This window comes from Typopeltis vanoorti, chromosome 4, assembly GCF_054136105.1.
Source record: "Typopeltis vanoorti isolate ZY-2024b chromosome 4, IOZ_Tvanoo_1.0, whole genome shotgun sequence".
NCBI classification, from domain to species: domain Eukaryota; kingdom Metazoa; phylum Arthropoda; class Arachnida; order Uropygi; family Thelyphonidae; genus Typopeltis; species Typopeltis vanoorti.
The window spans coordinates 77,947,386-77,970,363 of NC_143552.1; the positions used below are offsets into that span (position 1 = coordinate 77,947,386).

General features: G+C 36.2%; 1 protein-coding gene across 1 annotated transcript; it reads right to left on the bottom strand.

The window, feature by feature from the left end:
• Nucleotides 1-4,741: 4,741 nt before the first annotated feature.
• On the bottom strand, nucleotides 4,742-13,729 carry LOC150107428 (mitochondrial import inner membrane translocase subunit Tim8 B-like). Its single transcript, XM_090391288.1, has 2 exons — nucleotides 13,445-13,729; nucleotides 4,742-5,220 (listed from the first exon to the last, which is right to left on the bottom strand). The coding sequence occupies exons 1-2, from the start codon at nucleotides 13,538-13,540 to the stop codon at nucleotides 5,047-5,049; spliced, it is 270 nt and encodes an 89-aa protein (XP_090247414.1). The 5' UTR covers nucleotides 13,541-13,729; the 3' UTR covers nucleotides 4,742-5,046.
• Nucleotides 13,730-22,978: the final 9,249 nt, after the last annotated feature.

Below are 22,978 nucleotides of genomic sequence, written 5' to 3' on the forward strand. Positions count from 1 at the left end.
TTAATACTATAGGAATAGGGCAGGCTCAGGGTTTAGAGGTACAAGAGGAGAGTGTGTTCCAAATACTGAGTACTCTGGATACCAGTAAAGCTGATGGACTGGATGGTATTTCACCACGAGTGTTGAGAGAATGTGCTAAAGAACTGACAGCTCCATTGACCTGGTAGCAATCAGTAGTTAAGGTCTTGGAGAAATTAGTGAGGGACTATACACAGCGTTGGGCAGATGAGGGTAATGTTATCTGTGAGAATCAACATGGATTTGTTAAGGGGCGCTCTTGCTTGAGTAATATGATTGCCTTTTATAATAAAGTGACAAGAGCAGTTGATGAGGGAAAGGCATATACTGCCTTTTTTTTAGATTTTGTAAAGGGCGTTTGACAGGGTGCCACATGATAAGCTGATATTTCAGTTGCAGCGCATGGGTTTAAATGTCGGGTTAGTCAAATGGATTCAGGATTGATGGACTGATAGGTATCAGAGAGTTGTGTATGGTGGGGCAATATCAAGGAAGCAGAAGGTTACAAGTGGGGTTCCACAGGGATCAGTACTGGGACCTGTATTGTTCAACCTTTATATCAATGATATTGTAAATGGATTGCAAGGAAAAATTCAGTTGTTTGCAGATGATGTGAAGCTGGGAAGGGTTATCAGTAATAGTGCAGATGTGGCAGCCCTGCAAGAGGATTTGAATAAACTAGACAGATGGGCAAATGAATGAGGGTATCAGTTTAATGCAACAAAATGTAAAGTCTTGAGGTTTGGGATCCATCGATGGGAGGATCTGTACTGGAGGAAGTACTGGAGATCTGAGGGTGATGATTGATAGAAAACTGAAATTCAGGGAGCATATTGCAAAGGTGGTGAGGGTAACTCAGAGGATTGCTGCAATACTGAGAAGGACGCTGACCTGCAGAGATAAAAGAGTTATCATTCCGTTGTATAAGGCCCTGATCAGACCACACTTAGACTATTGTTCTCAGATTTGGCCTCCAGGATTTTAAGGAGGATAAATTGACTGTGGAAAGGGTGCAGAGGCAGATAACAAAGATGGTTTCAGCACTGTACAATATGAGTTATGAGGATCGACTGAGGGAATGTGGACTGCAGAGTTTGATGGATAGAAGAAGGAGAGGTGATATGATCAAGACTTTTAAACTGTTGAGAGGCAGTTACAGGGTGGACAGTGGGGAGTTCTTTCAATTGGTGGAGCAGCAGGAAGGAATGACAAGGGACCATCCCTGGAAGTTACGAAAGGAGGCTGTGCGCAAGAGGGTGAGGAGTGGTTTCTTTGCGTTGAGGGTGGTTGAACCTTGGAATGCATTGCCTGAGAGAGTGGTTGGGGCAGAGACGGTCAATGGGTTCAAGGAGTGGTATGATAAACTTTGTGTTTCCTATAAATGACCTCCCACGATGAGTCTTTTGACTCCATGGAGGCCTAGATAATAATAATAATCCACATGCCAACCATGAGATAATTTGCTTCTGGTTCCTTTACCAAAAAAAAAAAAAAATTTAGTAGCTACAGTGACAAAGTGAAAATATAACAGCAATTATATATATTTAAAGATAAAAACTAACAATATTTTTGCACTAGCAGCAAGTCAGATTAGCTCAATGGCAGTCATTGTGCATAATTTAAGTGCTAGGACTAGAAGTCAACCAAGTGAAAAAAAATCAGTGAGAACTTTAAGGTGTTAGATACTATCTGCCTAGAGTACTGATGATTTTATATATAATCCATTTAGACTGCTTAGCAAGAATATATCATTATTCTAGAAAATTCCCAACATTAAACCAGTATCCTTGAAATTGGAGATGGCAAGAGAATGGGAATTAAATGTTCTCCAGCTACATAAAAATAGCAAGACTAAAACTTCAGGGAGCTTCCACAACTCAGTTGAATGATGCTCTTTAGATGGATAGACTTAGGTTCCAATTTTGCCTAGGATGTGAAGAACCTTTATCAGGACTTTTCAACTGAAGGTAAGTTAGCTGATCTCATACAGAGGTGGCAGGGTTCCCCCTATAAGAAACTTGGATTTTTCATCCTGCAAAACAGACAAACTGGCTACAAGAACACATGCAACTAATAACCACCCTAAGCACTAATTGCATTTCTAAGAAGCCAAGTTTACTTTGGCTTCTTAGAAATTGATTTTAGGTTCAGTGACTATGACAGGCCACTGAACTTAAAATCAGAGAAAACAGGTAAACTCCAACAGATAGCTATTGATGTAACTTTATATATAATCTCCCCCCCCCCCAAATCAGAAACAGGCTAGAGGCAACAGCTAGCCAAATTAATTCTGTAGTATACTGTGGTGAACTATGATGCTGCTTGTAACTCTTAAGTGTGTCTGTGTGTAATATGTAAACAGTTTACATATTATTTAAGAGTTTTCTTGAATCACCAATAAAATCCAAGAGATTTCTACTTACCTATCAAATCACAATCATCCAGAGATTGACTGACCAAAGTGAAGTGATTTTGTGCAGCCTAAAAACACTGCTAATAAATGCTCATATTTCCCAAGCAAATCTGTTTTAGAAATATTTAAAACTTGCTGGATGGTTTGTAATAACTTGTTCTCAGTCAGTCTGCAAACTGAGAAAACAAGTTATTACCATTGCCATTTATCAGTCCACTCAGGGAAAAACTGTTGAGTGGATACTAGAATCATTTTCCCATTTCTTGCTTTCTCTAGGACTACTACTTCTCTTGGGTGACATAATAAAAGATAATAACAAAGTGAAGTGATTTTGTGCAGCCTAAAAACACTGCTAATAAATGCTCATATTTCCCAAGCAAATCTGTTTTAGAAATATTTAAAACTTGCTGGATGGTTTGTAATAACTTGTTCTCAGTCAGTCTGCAAACTGAGAAAACAAGTTATTACCATTGCCATTTATCAGTCCACTCAGGGAAAAACTGTTGAGTGGATACTAGAATCATTTTCCCATTTCTTGCTTTCTCTAGGACTACTACTTCTCTTGGGTGACATAATAAAAGATAATAACAAGAAGGGAAAAGGAAAGTTGGGAAGCATGCAATAAATAACACAAAGGTAAGATACTTTAAAAAACAGTTATAGTACTTCTGGTGGTCTAGCTCAATGTGGCATACAATATCAAAATTACTAGGCCTGTGAAATAAAATTAGCAACTAAAGCAAAACTGTTATATCAAAAACACAATAGATAAACATGCATTATATATGATCCGATAGTATTCTACTATCCAAGATAATCAAAATCTATTACAAAACATTTCTATCATATAAGTCTTCCCACCCTCTTTTTTTCTCTCCAGGAATAGAATTCAATCTTCATTCTCAGTTTTAAAGCTTTATGAAAGGAAAAATTCAACACCAATCAAATTCCTTATAAAAGGACAATGAGTTAAAACAGTTACTATTATAAAATGCTAAGGTAGCCATATAAGCAGATAACTTTCCTTATTTTTTTAATGCATGTCACTTTGCTGCTGCCAAGATGCTGGCAACTGAATCAAGTATTTTGTTTTATTCCCATATTAAAATACAATATAGCAAGACCAAAAAAAAAAACAACTGAACATTACTTTTTTTATATTAATGAATTCCAGTATACAAAGTATGAAAGATTGACAAATTTTTTTTTTAAATTTTATCAATCATACGACACAGCACTGACTTAAAGTCATGTAGCTTCTTGTGTGGGAGATTATATATATATATATACAAGGGGGGATCCGCCCCCCCCATGACACCTATGCCCCCCCCCAAGTTCCAGACCTGGGGAGATTATATATATATATACAAGGGGGGATCCGCCCCCCATGACACCTATGCCCCCCCCCCCCAAGTTCCAGACCGGTAGGCCAGTTCTCCTTGAATTCTGATGACTCTAATTTTGAAGACTCGATAGAGGGGTCCTCCCCCTTGTCCCGGACTGGTAGGCCAGTTCTCCTTGAATTCTGATGACTCTAATTTTGAAGACTGGAAAAGGAGTTCCCCGCTCCCCCGGCACCCAACCCCTCCCCCCCCCCCTGTTCCGGACTGGTAGGCCGGTTCTCCTTGAATTCTGATGACTCAAATTTTGAAGACTCGAAAGGGGTTCTCTCTCCCCCCCCCCCCCCCCGAGCCCAATCCCCCTAGTTCCGGACCGGTAGGCCTTCTCCTTGAATTCTGATGATGATGACTCGAATTTTGAAGACTTGACACTCAGGGTAGCGCTGAGTTTCAAAATGTGACACAAAAACGTTACAAAAACAGGCTTATCATTTTATATTATAGAGTATATATATATATATGTATAGTTTAAAAGTAAAACAAAATGAGTTCTGCTCCATGGAAACACTCAAAATAAGCTTTGAAAAATTTAATTACTAAAAGCTGGATCTAATATCCACTTTGCTTATGTAATTTTGAAAAATTCAGTTTTGTTTAGAAGTAGAATAGTAAGGATTTACTAATAGAAAAAAAAAACTACTGTATATCAGTCTGTATAACTTTTTTTGCTTAGTCTTTCTGTATTCATATCTCAATTTTGAAGTACGTGTAAGTAGAACATCAATATGAAGTTTTAGTTCAACATTTAGAAAACTCATCTTAAGATTTTTTTGAAGCAAACTGAAAATTATTCTGTGGCAATTTAAATAAATATTGGTATTGAAAATGTCAAGTAAAAATAAATGGATGAGGAGACCATCTAAAAATGATTAAGGATGGGATTATGTAAAAATACAAGCAAGAGGTGTCAAAATGAAATGAAATTGCATAATATAATATTTTTGCCTACAGTTAATGTCACTCTATACAAAAATTCATACATTAAACTTTCTGATAAAGACTGTAACAACAGACAATTTTAAGAAAGGTCAGTTTCTAAAGATTAAGAACAAAGCTATTTTTGAGATGCATATTCATGGGATGCTTGATGTTCCCGAAATTCAAGCTAATTTAAAAAGCATGATATTTTATAAAATTAAGCTGAAAATCAAGCTAATCTAAAAAGCATGATATTTTATAAAATTAAGCGTATCTGATTATTAACTTTAAATGAAATTACATCTTATTTGATGAGTGTTGTAACAGCTGGGCAAATCTATTAGTAATGGCTAAAGAAGAATCTATGAACCTTTCCACACAGTTAGTTATGCATGTTTGAGTCCGACTGTCTAATTTTGATCCAGGCTTGTCTATACATTTATCCCAACATATATCATTAAGATGGTGTACCTAAAAAATTAAACAAAAGTTTTAAAAACTATTATCAAAGAGTATAACTGAATGTAGTCAATATATATCACTAAATCAAATTACAGTAGTAGTAGTACAAAGTTTCTTTCTTTTTTTTTTTTTATCTTATTTTTTTTAAATTCAGATTAGCAGCAATCTGAGCTATATACAAGCAGATTGTAAATGCAACAAATAACTGTTTGCCAGATCACAGCCAGGATGCACCAGAACACCAATAATAAATGCTCATCAAAATTACTAGTAAAAAGTTCCATTACCAAAATTTTTTCTAAATTCTGAATGCTTTTTATATACCACTTATTTTTTGTCCTAAGTTTATTGAACATAGCATGACTGAACTTTATGCAGTACATGGTTAATGTCGCTTTTTGAAGTACATTTTTTCTTTTAGAGTGGTATATATTAACATCTAAAGATAGCTTACACTCCAATCAAGAAATCAAAGTATAACAACATTTTAGATGTCATATTAAGGTTTTCCAGGTGAAGTTTTAAATTTTTCACTAGTTTATTATTTTAAAATTCAGTTGCTAAGGAATAATTATTTGAAACAACATGTGATGGAGAGGACCAGGGATTTGTTTGAGTGTGTTAAATCTGGTAGTAGCATCAGAAGATGTATCCATAACCAAGGTAGACATTCTGCCTCCAGACATTGGGGGAGGTTGCCAAGCATGTGGAATTTTCTAGATAAGGTTTATATTGGTATAAAGCTGTTAGTTATGACATACTTAGGAGTTACCTTAGAGCAGTGTCATGTTTTAAGAAGCTACAAGGAAAAAATGTCAGTAGTGCTTATTGAGGGAATGGTCAAGGATTGTTTGAGAGAAGCAGTATCAGATTGAATACCCACAGTCAGTAGGATAAAACAAGAGGTTAAGTGAATAAGTAGAGATATAAGACAGGATCTGCAAAAAAAAAAAAAAAATCATGGAGGGAATGGAATATAAAGAAATCAGTGATCACAAGCAGTAGTACAAAATGCAGACAATGACTTTAATCAACATTTATGGTAGGAAGGTGACAGAAGCAGAAGAAATAGTTGAGTTGCTGAGTGATCACTTTGCAAAGGTGTATCATCCAGACAGATTTTGCAGTTGCTCATATGAAAGGCTGATGTGAGAATTGTAGACTCAGCACATTGAAAAATATGGCAGTGGGACTAGATGGTATGTGGCCTTGTGTGTTATGCAAATGTTCAAGAGAATTGGCAGTGCCTCTGACGAAATTGTTGAATCTAAATCTCAGCTCAGGCAAGGTTCCAAGGAAGTGGAAAGAGGCTAAGACAGTTCAATTACATAAAAATGGTTCCAAGGCAGAAGTAGCAAATTACGGAGCAATTAATATCTCAGAAGTGTTGGTTAAAGATAAAATCCAGCAACGAATGGATAGGAATATAATGCTCTATGGTGGGGAACATGGCTTTGTAAAAGGTAGGTCCTATTGGTAATTTACTCACATTTTATAATAGAGTGATAGCAGAATTAGATAAAGGAAATGGCAACACCATCATACTGCTAGTGGAAAAGGCATTTGACAGAATACTGCATGGAAAGCCATTACAAATGTTGAAACAAATGGGAATGATAAAACAGGTGGCATGTATTAGAAGGGTGGTTTACAGACAACACCAGAGAGTAGTATTTGTGAGTGGAATCTAGGAGAATGAGGGTGACTAGTAGGCTCTGTACTAGAGCCATTTATATTACTCTTTCATTTATATATTAATAACATAGGGAATGATTTAAGGGGGGGGGGGGTATATTTGGTTATTCGCTGATAATGTAAAACTAATGAGGTCATTAGTTGATAAAAGTGATATGGATATCCTGCAGGAAGATTTAAATAAATTGGTGCTGTGGGTAAAGGATAATGGCCATCAAATTCATGTAGCATAACTTAAGGTTATGCCCTTTAGGCTGAAAAGATTATATACTGTGTCTCACATTATTGAATTGCAGGAAACTGATGAGACTAGGAACTTAGGGTTAATAGCGGACAGAATTTACTTGGGTTTCATTTGGATCATGAAGTGGTGAAAAGGAATGAAAGATGAGTAGCCAAGCTGGTGATAGGTCTGAAATGCTCTCTATGAGGAGAACAGTTTGAAGGTGTGCGAGTCTGCCTAGCAAAGCTTGGTTGCTAGGCAGAAATGAGAGGTATGATAGAAACTTCTAAGTTATTAAAAAAGTTCTATAAGAGTGACACAAAAGAAATTTTGTCACTCTTATAGATAATATATCTTCCTTATCATGACAACAGTGTGATGAACAGTCTTTGCAACACTATAGCCACTAAACTTCAGTCCACTATCAACCATTGTACCCTAGATCTTGAATCTCATCTGCTTTCTGAAGAGTAGTTCCAACAATACAGTGTGAGGAAGTGCAACATCTTACACACTTATTAATATTAACATCCCACTCACTAGTCCAAGCTAGAAGTCTATTAAAATCTTCCTGAAGGAAATTAAAATCATCAACCCTTCTTATAATTCTCCCAAACTTTACATCATGAGTAAACAACTAAAGATTCACATGAAATATCATTTAAAAGTAAGTTAAAACAGCAGAGGTCCAAGAACACCTTGCTGGCATTGGGGAGAAAATCTACAATCTAACTAACCAATCTATTATCCATTCCCACCTTCTGCAGCTTGTACAAACTTATCATGTGGTAATTTATTAAATGTCTTTCCAAAGTCCAAGAACATCAATATATGAATTTCTTTTATCCAACACATACTATCATAAAATGCTAGTAGATTGCTAAAACAAAACCTATACTTTACAAACCATGCTGACCACCAAAGAATTCAATATCCATCAACTCAATCCTATATCCTAGCAACCTCTCCAACACCATAACTGAAACTGCAGATATACAAATCGGTCTATAATTGGAAACGTCTGTCCAAGAACCATGCTTGTGAACAGGTACTATTTTGTCTTCTTCTATTCCTTAGGAGTCATTTCCACTGCCTGGTCAAGGACACAGCTAACTTCTTTTTTTTTTTTTTTTTGCATATTCCTAAACAATGTGTGATGATCTGTCATCCATTCTCACAGCTTTATTATTATATCTAACCCAATCAACATTTGATGTGTCTCTGATTCTTTTACTTCTAATTCTCAATTTTTTTAAAAATGTTATTTGCCTCCCTTCTATATTATGCATAGCATCATGTACACCAGTATGTTATACACTGATAAAGTGCTCATTAAATAACTCTACTAATCCTAGATTCCATGCATGGTTAATCTGCTACTATTCACCAGTGTCACTCTGATAATTATTCTTCATCTTGAGAGAAGACTGACTGACTGACCAATCCTCTCTTACTCTGCACTTTTCTTTACCACTTGTCACCTTTCTAGCTTACACTTTATATTCTTCATATATCTCATCACTACTGTCTTGATACCCTCTCCATAATATTTTTACCACACTGCTTGCCTAATTTACACTAGACAAGAATCATATACTTCGTTTAATGCTTTACCCAAATGCTACCAAAAAAAAAAAAAAGTTTGTGCACAAAGTATCTTCACACAGGCTATTTGTATATAGAGGCTGTTAACTTCACATCAACTGCTTCAGTACAGCCATAGTACACACCATTACAAATGTCGGTTTCATCTTTTACTGAGATCTCATAAATGGGAACTAGATCTATGGAGATGATTAATGCTAAATCAAGAATAAGTCATAGTATAATTTACTCCCTAACCAAGCTAAAAAAAAAAAAAAATTTCTTCAAGTATCTCTGATCCCAATTTTTTAATAATATGGTGATACACCATTTTGCTTTTTATAAATAAAAAATATTATGTATGCAGTGATTTAGCCTTCAGTACCTCCATGGATCTTGCTCCTGCTGATGAGACCTCAAAGGTTGAACCCATCTTACATAGTGATCCTTCCCATAATGCATAGCAATATACATGTATGAAAGAAAGTATACCATGGATTATGGGATGGTGAAGTAATTGAGGTTAACCTCTATATACGAGTAGCTAAGCAGTGAGAATATACTTTACATGTAAACTTACATTTAGGTAACCATGCATAAGAAAACAGTTTGCTAAAGGATTAAAACAAGAATATAATTTGTCTAGTCCCGTTTACCTGGAATAATAATCTGTTTATTAACATATGTTAATAAACAGATTATTTCCAGAAAGCCCCCTTCCCTGATCACACCCTACCGCGTGTCCATTGGCACAAAGTAGGGTGTGATCAGGCAATTCATTCAAAAAAAAATCAAACCAAGCATAATATTCCAAACTTACCAGAATCCTTACAAAAAACACTTTCACATTCACTTCAAACATTCATGACATAAATTTCAACATAATGTTCATCACCACTTACCAGACCAGCCCTCCTGCTCATAACAAAATCCAAATTGCAGCAACACCAACCACGGTTCACCTTCAATAACCAAATTATACTTTTCAGGATTAATTTCACCACAAGGGTGGCATCTGTGCCTTTGAGCAATCTGAGACTGCCTGGCAGAGAATGTCCAATTTAGAATCCCCTGCTTTGAACCTTCTGATTCAAGATTTCCTTGCCCCACTTAGTAACATTTACACCATAAACTATAAGCAATTATCTTATGAAATCATACATCTACCTACTCAAATTCCCGATAATCTCCTCCACTTTCCTAATACCCCTTGATTTTTTTTTTTTTTTTTTTTTTTTTTTTAATCAGTTCTCCTTCCAGATATACCATAGAATTCATCTCTCCTCTTGGCATCTCAGATCACAATCTTTTGCAAGTTTCCAGTTTCAAAGAATGCCCTTCCTCTGAACATGTCCCGCTTGCATTTCATCCTGTAGTACCAAAGAATACACAAGTACTTTCCTTCATGGTTACACGGTGATCAGAATTCATCATAGAAATTTTTATGATGAATATAAAAGTACTAGTTTGGATGACCTCCACAACTACTATTCTTTTTTTCCATGTGGCTACTGCTTCTGTCTTTTGACCCAGACACTTGCACAGCAAGTAATAGATATTATCCTCACTGGCATGAAGGCTATCAACCTCATTCTACCCAAAATTCTTGTCCATTTTCCAAGCCCTGGTTCAACACATGTATGAAAAATCATGTTGAATCACTAAAATTTGCTTTTAATTTAAAAAAAAATAAGAATGTTTTGAAATCTCAACACAGAAAATTATGTACACATATTTGTACTCTCGTGTACAACAACCATAGAATGTTTCAAGGTACTTTTTTTTTCTCTTTTCCCCTCATTTAGGTGGTACTAGCAAGTTATTATTATTAATAATACACGTGGGCACCTTCATGGAGTCCATAGACTGATTGTAGGAGGTCTATTTCAAAAACATTAATCATCAGTTATCAGTACCTGTATAATACCTATCACATTTTGCCTTGAAATCATTCACTGACAAAGAACATACATATAACTGACTCTGGCAATCTATTCCACTCATTCATCACTCTCCAAGCAAAAATCTGGTCCTCACTCCCTTGCTAACCATACTCCATGAATAGTTTTCTTCACATTATTCATATACTGAAAATTCTTTCTTTTAAGGTTACACGGTGCTCAGCATTCATAGTTAAAACTTTATGAACATATGTGTTAAAATAATTACTTTACTTAATATTAGGAAAGTAATATTAGATGTTTTGACCTCTGTATTGAGGTTATCATCATCAGGAAAATACATATGTATAAGATACAAGTTATTATACCACTGCACTTTACAAAGGTAAAATGACTCTAAGCTGCTTATTAATCTTTTATCTAGCCTGATCTCTAGTGGAGAAAAAAATTAAATTAATAATATTAAATAAATAAATAAATAAAAATAAAATTGAATTTAAAAAAAATGATAAATATAAAAATAAATTAAAAACAGAACTACATTAAATATTTCTCAAGTCCTCTCGTACTGAGATTTTCTTCTGGGCTTCTTCAGGTTGCTAAAGGGTTGCAGATGGGTCCTGCACATTCTTGGAATGATTAGTCCATTATTTTTTTATTCAGGTTTGGATTATGTTTTAGCATTTCACAGGCTTCTTTGAATTTTCTCTCAAACCAGGTTTTTGGTGCCTTTCCAGTCAATTCTATGGTATGTTTGGAGTGCGTGGTCCGATAAGCCTGTTTTTCCATAATGAAAATTATGGAAAATAATATGGAAAATATGGAAAACCATAATGGAGGTATTTAATGTGTCGTTTGTGTTCGTCTTTTCTGATTAGGATAGTGCATCCTGTTTCCCCTGTGTAGGACAGGTTACATGTACATTGAATTTTGTAAACCCCTCGGTGGGCCAGGTGTGGAAGAGGATCTTTGGAAGAACTGAGTATATTTCTTAATTTTGTTGGGGGTTTGAAAGTAGTCTTGATGTTGTATTTATATAGTGTTCTGTCTATTTTTTCTGAAATGCCTCTAACATAGGGTATGGCTATGGCATTCTTATAATCTTTTTGTTTTTAGTGGTATTTTTATGGAGGATCTTGTGAACTGTGTTTTTTATTATAGCCATTTTTTTTACAAATGCATGGGTAATGATTTCGAATTCTTGGTTTAGAGCTTGTTCATTCAAGCAAATAGTTAGTGCTCTGTGTTTAGAGGGGTACTTATGACTCCTAGTTTTTGTTTCGTGGTGGTATGAATTTTTGTGTGTGTACTGGCCCATGTGTGTGTAGGTTTGCAGTAGACTGAGAAGGAGAGACAGAGCCTGAGGAAAGATGTCTGACGAGTGTGTCTAAAAAAAACAGGAAGAGTTGTTGTTTTCGATTTCAATGGTGAATTGGATGCGTTTGTGTTGTTTGTTCAGGTGGCTAAGGAATGGATTTAATGTTTCGCAGCCATGGGGACAAATGGCAAAAATGTCACTGACATATCTGAGCCAGACTTTGGGCTTTAGGCTGGCTTCTGATCTGTCACCTAAGATGGTGACAGATCTGTCACCATCTTTGGTGACAGATCAGATCACCATCTTGGTCACTAGCCTCTGAATCTATTCCACTTCATCCACATCTTCAAGAAACCCAGGCAATCAGATCCATGTGCAATAATCTGGATGAGGCCTTATCAAAGCTATATAAAGAGGAATAATAACCTACTTATCTCTGCATGTCGGAGTGTTCTTCAATAGCCAGGTAATCCTATGAGCCATTTTAGCCACTTTTTGCAATATGCCTCTGAACTTCAACTCCCTACCCACCAATAATCCCACATTCCTGGGGTACGGTTCCATCAATATGGAATACAGCTGGTAATCATTTCACTCCAAAATGCATAACCATATGCTTTACCACATTAAAGTGATATCCATTCTCCTTTATACTGCCAGTCTATTTAAATCACCCTGTAAAATTTCAGCATAATCTTTATTGGCTATTGCTCTACATATTTTTGCATCATCTGCAAAAACCTGAATATTTCCCCTCAGATCATTTCCTATATCATTAATGAATAAATTAAATAGTAGTGTCCAAGTAGAGAGCCCTAGCCTCAAGCCTTCTACAGGACTCTGCTCCTGTATAAACTACCATCTGATATCTCACTAACACTCTCTCATCCACATCACCAGCTTTATATCCATACTCACTTGATGTAATTTATGGAGCCATTCAGGATTCCATGCAGTATCCTGTCAAATGCTTTTACGAAGTCCAGTAGTATCACTGTGTAATCATTACAGTACCTTCATCCAACTCAGCTGTCACTTTATCATAAAATAATTTAAAATCCAAAGAAAACCTGAAGACTTGTTCTTCAACACTAATTGGGAATAAATATTTAATACAATACATAAATATGCAAAAGGTGGGTTAAAATGAGGAGGTGAGAAAAACACATTAGTGTTTTTCTCACCTCGTAATTTTTTTTTTTTTTATTCATTTTGTCTCACTTTACTCCTAAGAATACTACGAAAAGGTTTAAAATTTTACTCTTTTAAAGTGGAAAAAAAAAGGAGGGGATATGCTTTAGAAGATCAGGGTCAATGTGGGGTCAAGAGTTTTTTTTTTTTTTTTTAATGTAAAAAAGCATACAGAGATAACGGTAACCACCGGTACGCTGTATGTATATATTTGTGTGTATTTACATATATCGAATGGAGAAAGTAAATACCTGAACTCTTCATTATCCAAGCAACATTCATAATTACTGTACTTGATCGCTGCTGCCTTACAAGACTTACCTGTGCTTGAAACTGCGCTTTTTGCTGTTCCACTAAAAAAAATTCCTCAAGTTCCTTATCGGAGGAAGAGGATGACTTCGTGGAATCAAATGGCATTTCTGGAGCTGTCCTATGTGTATATTTCAGTATGCAAAGAAAAATCTAAATGTCCAAATAACAAATTTCTGAAACCACTTCGACGCAACGCAGCCGTTTGTCTCAACACTTAAATTCACCAACATTTAAAACAACCCCAGCACATAACAAAACACATGTACAGTTAATACAAACACCGGCTTGGCTTATTACAAATACAAAACGGGCGATCTCTAGCGGATATGTTACTAATGAATAAAACCTGTTTATTCTCTGTACTCAATATTATTATAAACCAGGCACCTCCAGGGAGTCAACATCTCTCATCGAGGAACGGTCCTCATAGGTCATGCAATACCTGCTAGCGATCATAACCCCTCCTTGAGAACATCACTCAAGAAGCATCTACAATGTTCAGTGGAAGCAGATTCAATTTATTCGACACACGCCATGGAAAGACCCTTATGCTTCCTTAACTTCTATATTTTAGTGTTCCCGTTAACACTGCAGTTGTAAGATGTTATATTATAAATCTCATCATTAATATAGTCTCCGAACTGTAACTCATTGTCTGCTATCATCCTTAGATGTCTGGCTTCGTCGAGTGATTGACAAAAATTTCCATTAATGTAATACTCAGCCTGCAATGTCTTCAGTCCAATATGCATAACTTTGCTTATACGAACATTAAACTGACTTTCATCGACATTTGACAATAGAATGTTTATTCAAGTAATCTGTAAAAAATTCTTTACCAGAATTGTCCCTTATTACTACCAATTTGGAATCATCATATAACTGGTCACTCATTTTCTTAGACTCAGTTCCTTGCGCATCTGTGAAACCTGATAGTGCCTTTTCTGCACAAACAATCCTTTGAGTTTGCATAATAATGTTCTATTTGAAACCCTGTGAAATGGCCTGTCAATATCCAGGAGTAATGAGGTATCCATTCCCTTATCAAACTCTGAAGTCACTATTGTAAATTGAGTAGATTGCTAAAGCAAGGCCTACTTTTGAGAAACCTATGCTGTCTCCTGTAAAGGATTAAAGTGATCTAGATGCGGTTTCTGAACAAACTCTCCAATACTTTAGCACTATTCCAAAGGAATTGGTCTATAACTGGTTGCACACTAATTGTAAATTCCCCCCCCCATGACATCCAATTAATCATTATTTTGTTATTATGAGACAGATTGAACAATCAGATTGTCTTTACTAATTATCTTACAGATTCCTTCAGCATTAGTTCTGATTTCCTATCCAATCCTACTTCTGTGATTGCATTAAGTTTTTGCAACCTTTTCAATACGTCTAATCTTCCTACTTGTATATTTTCGTCTACTTCTGTATCAGACTTCAGAAAAGTAATGATAATTTTAGGAATGCACCCTTTAGTAAAGTGATTATTATTAATAATTCAGTTGTGTCTGAGCATTTGTCACTTGCATACTTTCTGTATTCAATAATGTTATACTTTCATGCCCATTTTTCCTTCGACTTCTATACAGCGATTTGGAATTCCTCATTTTGACTGTTCAGATAATTTCTTTTTCAAGTCTGATTTCACGATCCTCACTATGGTTTTCATTCTCTCGGAATTTTTTTTATAACGATCGTGCATTTTCTCAACACGTTTCTCCATAGCTCGGTTACAAAGCTTTTTTTTTTTTTTTTTTTTTTAGCTCTGATTTAAAGTTTGTTCTTACTCATCCATTTGGCATGCAGTTTCTAAAACTATGACACAGTTTAATGCAGCAACCACAGTTCATTATAATCACCTACTTTATCCCTTTCAAACAAAATTTATATACTGGTGTCCTTAACTATTGGACACCATTTTACATATATATGAAAACAGTTTCATGACTACAGCCAAATGTTAACATAAATTTATTGCCAGCATCATAATAAATTATATTACGCAACGAATACATTATAAATTTCGTGCAAATTAAATTGCAATATGTGTTTGGCAAATGATATAAATTTCCTAAGGACGTAATTAAGGAATTAATGTGCAGTTATTACATAAAACTATGCGGAGAGATATTTCAGTATGGAATATGTCTACCCCGAACTGCGATGCAGTTTTCACAACGTCGTACCATGCTTAGCACCAAGTGATTCAGGAGTTCTTCAGGCAAATTGGCTAACTCCCCCCCTTCAGAGCATGGATAAGGTCTTGTTTGTTTTCTGAAGGGGACTTTCGAGGGCAATGAATCTCTCTGTTGCGTCTCAAACGTGATCTATGGATTTGAGATGTGGGGAGCATGCTGCCCAATCTATTTGATTACTATTATCATTCTCCAGAAGTATCCCCACTACTCATGCACGATGTAATGTGGTACTGTGTTCCATAAAAATTAATTCTTTGTTTACAGCACCATGGAACATTCAAACATGGCTTTAAAGAACTTCGTCGCAACACCACTCACCAGTCAAAGTCCCTTTTTCTACCCGTTGTAGCTCGATGCATCCATTAAGTATAATGCCGCCCCACACCATGACATTGGCATCTCCGTATCTATCGTTTTCAAGAATATTCTCGCGAAGGCTAGCAATACCTCTTTCACGTCAGATCAAGGGTCGTCTAGAATAGGAAGAAAGACTAAAACGACTCTCATCTGTAAAGAGAACATTAGCCATTGGTGTCTTGTCCAATTTTTGGGGCTACAACAATATTGAAAATGTGCTCTACAACAAGCAGGTGGGAGCAGACTTGTTGCAGATGTCAAGATATCTGCATACCTGTGTTGGAATAGAGCCGACTTGCAAACTAACCTGTCATGGTTCTACGATTATGTTTTGTTATAACCAAAATCCGTTTTCACGATTTGTTGCAAAGCGAGGGTAGCAAACGTGTGGAACACATTCCATTGGTTTGAAATGCTGTCCAAACCCTGGATAGCACGATAAGCGAGATTTCAAAGTCTCTGGCAATATCAGAAATTCTGCGGCTTTCTTCAAGCTTTTCAATACTTCTCCCATGCGGATTCATCAGGACCTTTTAAATCCGGGGATCTTGGAGTCACTTCATGGTTCAAAACTCAGATGAGTGTTTTTCAAGCCATGCCGAGTAGTTGCGTCCTGGTAGGGCGGAGCATTGTCCTGCTGAAACAAACCATCGGCTGCAGGATTGTCGAAAGCCATGAAAGTGTATAGGTGATCATCGCGAGAAATCATCTAGATGATGTCTTTGAGGCATTACAAGGCATCCAACTTTGCAACTATATATTTACAAGAAAAGGCTTCCTTCAAACATAGTGCGCTTAGTGCAGCCTTTTGTTTTATCCTGTTGAGTGCTACCACGTAACTCTTTGGAGCGTGATTAGAAAATCTGAATGTGTGCCAGTTTTCTACTCGAAATCGTCAGTTATAGAAATTTCCTCAAGTTGATTCGTCTGAATTTGCGGGTGTGATCTTCAGAAATAGTGTTTATCCTTCGATCTTGGACACTGGTATACATGCTTTGTTAATACCAAGCGACTAACATGATCACTTTCACCTAAAGGAGGCATTCCATTAACTTAACTAACGTCATTCACTTCATTAACCAAAAATTATAGGCATTAGTAAGACCTAGTTCACTGAAAATAATATAGTTATGAGGATAGAATGCAATGGGTATTGTATTTTCAGTGAGGATAGCAGGTACAGGACAGAAGGTGGGATATTGCTGATGAAAGGTAAAGAATTACAACCAACAAAATTAGAACTTAAAGAGGATTTTAGGTGCCCCCCTCTATAACATAAAACAACATGTTATAGAGGGGACAAGGGGGATTGGGAGTGTTGAATCTGATAGTAACATCAGAAGTTGTATTCAAAAACAAGGTAGACGCTCTCCCTCAAATTGAGGAGAGTGACCTTGCGGTTTTGTTCTGGGAAGCTGCCAAACATGTGGAATTTTCTGACAAGTTTATTATGGTTTATATCATTTTAGATTATAAGGGTTTATGTTCAAATCTAGAGCCTGTGTAGCTCAGTGGATGTGACGTTTGCACACAACGGCGCTTAGCCGCACGAAGGAAGACTTGGTTTCGAGTCTAGTCGAGACTAAAGGAAATTTTTCTAAGCCTTTTTTCGACCGGTTCCCGAGTTAGTCGATCTCTGGCACGGGCAAGCAGGTTTTTCCTCCCGGAAACTCGGGTTTTTCGTCCTGTAAACTCAAGAAAATCGACCGTAGAACCCACATTATTTCAGACATTAAATATATTGTGTTAGGGTTAGGGACCACGAGATGGCGGCACATTTGAGCCGTCTCTCTTCACTGTGTGCCGCTTAATTAGTGATAGCCTTGGGCCATCTATCTCTGATTGGTATCAGTGGAGATTGAACTGCCCACTCAGTCTCCAAAAGTGAGATAGGGCTAAATGGCCTCGCCTACTCCCCATATACGGGAATAAAAAGGCGTTCGCTGATTTTTTTTTATGTTCAAATCTAAGTTCAATGCAACCAGAGAGTAGTATATGGTAGAGTGGAATCTAAAATAATGATGGTGACTATTGGGGTACACAGGGTTCAGTAATAGGGCCACTATTCGTTAATTTGTAAATCAATGTCATAGGGAACGATTCACTAGGGGAAATTCAGTTGTTTGATGATGATGCAAAACTGCAAAGATCTATAGTTGATAAAGGCGATGTAGATATCCTGCAGAATGGTTTAAATATGAGGGACTGTGAGCAAAGGGTAATGATTGTGTTGAAAAATGTAAGTTTATTCACTTCTGGTTGAAAAGGTTGCATATAGTGTATCGTCTTGATGGCATTGAATTGCATAAAATTGATGACGCTAGGGACATGGTGATAATAGTCAACAAACAGTTGAAATTCGGAAGGCATGTTGCAAAAGTTTATAAAATAATTAAAAGGATATTATTTAGATATTGAAAAACACGCTAACAAATAAAGATAAGGAAATTATTATCCCTCTTTATAAGGCTTTGATACGGCCACATCTTGACTATTGTGCACAGATTGGGTCACCTGAGTTTTTAGTGACCAGGAGGTGATAGAGAGGATTCAGAAATGACTGATCAAGATAGTGACAGGCCTGTGGAATACTCCCCACAAGGATAGGTTGAATGTTTGTGGGTTATAAAGTTTAGCTGATAGGAGGAAAAGAGGGGACATAATTGAAACTTTTAAGATATTAAAGGGGCTTTATAAATTTTATGCCAGTTAAATTTTTTAATATATGACAAATAGTCAGAGAACTGGGGGCCATCCGTGGAAGTTGTATAAGAGTGTGATTAGTAGGGGTGTGTGTGCGGACCACATTTTTTTGCGTGGAGAGTATTCAGTGAGTGAACTGGATTGTCAGAATTAGTTGTGAAAGTTCTCTGATGATGAATGGATTCAAAGATAGGTATGATAGGATTTGTGTATATACTGCTTGATTAGGTCTCACACGATGAATCTCCGGCTACACCGTAAAATAATAATAATAATAATAATAATAATAATAATAATAATAATAATAATAATAATAATAATAATAATAATAATAATAATAATATCTGACCAAGTACAAGGATTTGTCTTTCGCCTAAACAATACTTACTCTAGGATTAAATTCACTTTTGAATTAGAAACCAATAGATAATTACCATTTTAGATCATGACGCTCGCAGAGGTATCCGAGGAAAGCAATCTCAAATATTGAGTTTACAGGAATCCAACTCATAAGTGATTACACTTGCACGCCAAATTCAATGACAAATATAATTCAATGACAAATAAGCGCCTCCGTAGCGCAATTGGAAGAACAACGGTATATTGTGCCCTTTCTATTGGAATAGGCCTAAGTTCGATTCTCGTCGCGACGGGAGGAATCTTTATCCGGACGATTTCACTCGAAGGTGAGTTCGCCGATCTCATACGGAGGTAGCAGGGTTTTTTCTCCCGGAAACTCGGGTTTTTCATCCCGCATACAGACAAATCGGCCCTTCAGAATACACGCAAATTACAGACAAAAAATACTAGTTGTGGTAGTGGTGGAGGTGGGCGGTACATGGCGTTCATGGAGATGATTTGTGGTGGAGGTTCGGTGTAGTGGTTGAGACAGCTGTAGGTGTCCTCCCGCAATGAGTCTTCGGACTCCTTGAAGGTGTCACGAATAATAATAATAATATGATGCAAAAACTACCAGAACAGATGAAGCATATACAATCTCCAGTAGTGTATAGATAAAAGAAATCAGGACCTCGATTTCCTCAGTTCCCTCCTACTAAAGAATTGCCATAACACAACAATGGTCAACAGCATTCTATTTCAACTCCCAACAACTAGATGAACACGAGAAACAAATTTTCAGAGGAGCAGTAAATCTTCTGTATATTTGGTGAGTCATGGAAAGAAGTTGCTATGTTTGCTATGTTTGCAGGGTATCAAAAGTGTCTTTTGCCCTCCTCAAGAATATTTTAAATGTCCTCATGTCCCCAAACCTTTCTCGTCCTTGTTAGGATATATTTAGTTTAATTATCTCGTATTTGTATTTTTAAAAAAAACAAAAAAAAAACACATTGATTGTTATTGTGTTGTGGTATTTGTGCAGAGGTGCAGAATGAATGACAGGTTAATTTGTCGACCTTCTTACTTGCCTCAAAAAAGTTGCGTACTAATATCACACGGATATACTACAGTATTCATAGATAAGTTCTAGCCTCGAAACTAATATCTCAATAACTTAAAAGTTTACTTGATGATGCTGCGAAAAATTGTTAACTTTTCTAGTAGCGTGTTGATCCTCTTCTAGCGCGAATAACAGCCAATACATTCTAAGGCATTGACTCCAGCAGATGTCAGAGGTAATTCCAGCCATGCTTGTTTCAATTGTTCACAACTGCACCTTAGACTTCGGTCTGATATATGGATCTGGTGTCTTGCTCTACGTCATCCCAGAGAGATCCAATCGGATTTACCAGGTCCCCTTTAAATGTGGGGATCTTGGGGCCATTTGATGGTCCAAAATTCAGATGATTGCTTTTCGAGCCATGCCAAAGTAGTTGCGTCCTGGTGGGCAACGCATTGTCCTGCCGAAACAGACCATCGGCTGCAGGTTGCGCGAAAGCCACGAAAGTGTGTAGGTTATCAGCCAACTCATTTTGGTAGTTTATTATAATTATAATAATGCTTATGTTTACTTTTCTATGTTACATATATTGTGCGATAAATATATTTTACATAATTTTTTTTTTCATTTTAAAGAACATTGTTATTTATATATGAGCTGTCTCTGCTGAGGCAGGTCTACCCTCCCTAATTGGAGGGGATTGGGTCTACTTATCTCGTGGTGATCCAGTCTGTTTTGAGAAAGTGCATATACTGTATCACCATGCTCAACGAAGGATTTGAGCCGCAGCTCGCAGAGCAAATATGCTAACCACTGATCCAACCAGGCTTGTTATTATTTTAATAATAACTGCATATTATTATGTAAAATCGCTTATAAATACTTAGTAATGGAAATATTTTATAACAAAATTAAATACCATTATTCGATTTCAGAGAGATTTCAGAGAGGCTTAATAGTTCATGATAGATATATTATGTTGAAGGTGTTCCCGAGTCAAAAAAAAAAAAAAAAGGCTGGGAACAGTGTACTAGGCCTGTGAGGAGTACCCCCTTAATATTATTACTCTGGAAAAAGGAGAGCATTAAAGAAGATATCAGGATTGTGGAATAAAGATTATAAATAGAGAATGAGAATTTATGTGCTGCAAACTCAATAAACAGGGAAAATAGAGGTTATATGATTGAGATTTATAAACTTCTGAAAGAGTCATACAGGATAACTGGTTTTGGAAATTTTCATTTTATGGAAGATGGAAAGAGGAAGAGAGAGCATCAATGAATGTTGAGAAAAAGGAACGAAGAAGAAAGTTCAGAGCTAGATTTATTTATATTTTTCCCTCATAGAGTGCTGTGATTGTTTTGAACTGACTTTGGAGGTTGTGAGTGTAAATAGTGTGAATGAAATCAAGAAATGGTATCAGCCAGGAGAGTTGATATGTGGCCTCTCTCAATGAATTTCTGAATTTCTCCCTCAATGAATACCTGAATTTCTGGAGGTCTTTCAGAATAACAATAATATATATATTTTTAAACATTTTATTATTTCTCAGATAAATTACATATAAACATACAATATTTTTTTTTCATCAAAATCATGATTACATATTGTGATTACATATTTAAATTACATGTGATACTTACATGTGATTTGTACATACATTTCATTACATACAGGGTGTTCGGGATAAATTTGACAGTTTCGTAAGGAAAAAGAAAATCTTCTTTGTATCTATTAAATTTAATGAATTGACAAAAAAACATTACAGGCACAGTTAATTACAATACTATCAACAAGATTTACTCAAAATAACCACCATTAGCATCGATCACAGCTTCAATTCTGCTTCGGAACCTCGAACAAGCTGATGCTACAGTCTCCCTGGGAAGGGCCGCAAAAACTGTTTTAATTTTATCCATTAACTGGGCTTTTGTATTACTGGAAGTGCGATTGGTGTCTTTTTCAACTGCGCCCCATACAAAATAATCCATGGGGTTAAGGTCTGGGGAGTTTGGAGGCCAAACATTTGGACTGGTGAAGTCGTAGAAATTTTCAGACAACCATTTTTGACTTTTCCCAGAGGTGTGGCAAGGGGCCGAATCCTGCTGCCATACATACGGCCTACCATTGGCTACCCTTGTTATCCAGGGCTTGACTACAGTTAGCAACTCCACGAACAAAGCCCGAATTCCAATGCCAGGGTTCTTCAACACCTATTCCTGCAGATTTGCGAGGAATTCTGCTGTACGAACGCAATCAGATCGTCTGCTAGGGATCTTTCTTCTTGCTACATCCTCGTAGTCACCATTGCAAGTCTCTAGTTCATGCCTGATTGTTTTTACTGTATTCAGGGAGCATTGGGCAGCAGTCGTAATATCCTTATTTTGATGGCGGGCACGAATCATCATGATACAAGTTATTCTCTTCCATGATTCAGGTGGGTTCCAGCTATCCATCCTTTCTGACATCTTGTATATGAATGAAGAAGGGTCCAAACTTTTAAATGAAGAGAAGTGTGTGTTAATACATGTAACTTACGGAAAAATATAATTAATTATAAATATGTCAAATTTATCCCGAACACCCTATATGATACATACTTTACGTATATTTGATTACATATGATACATACCAGTGGTGGCCAGTGAAAATGTTAAGTGGCTGTTCTGCATATACAAAATTAGAAAAATAATTCATTTTTATCCTAATCAGTAACCAATTTATTAATAAGTAAATTTACATATTAAAAATTTTACTTTCTTGAAAATATTATTTGAAAATAATATTTTTAATGTTTTTATATTAAATTTAATATTAATAAAATTTTTAGTAATATTTTTGCGGGCAAGCATATAATTTATCTGTAGTGACACTGCTCAA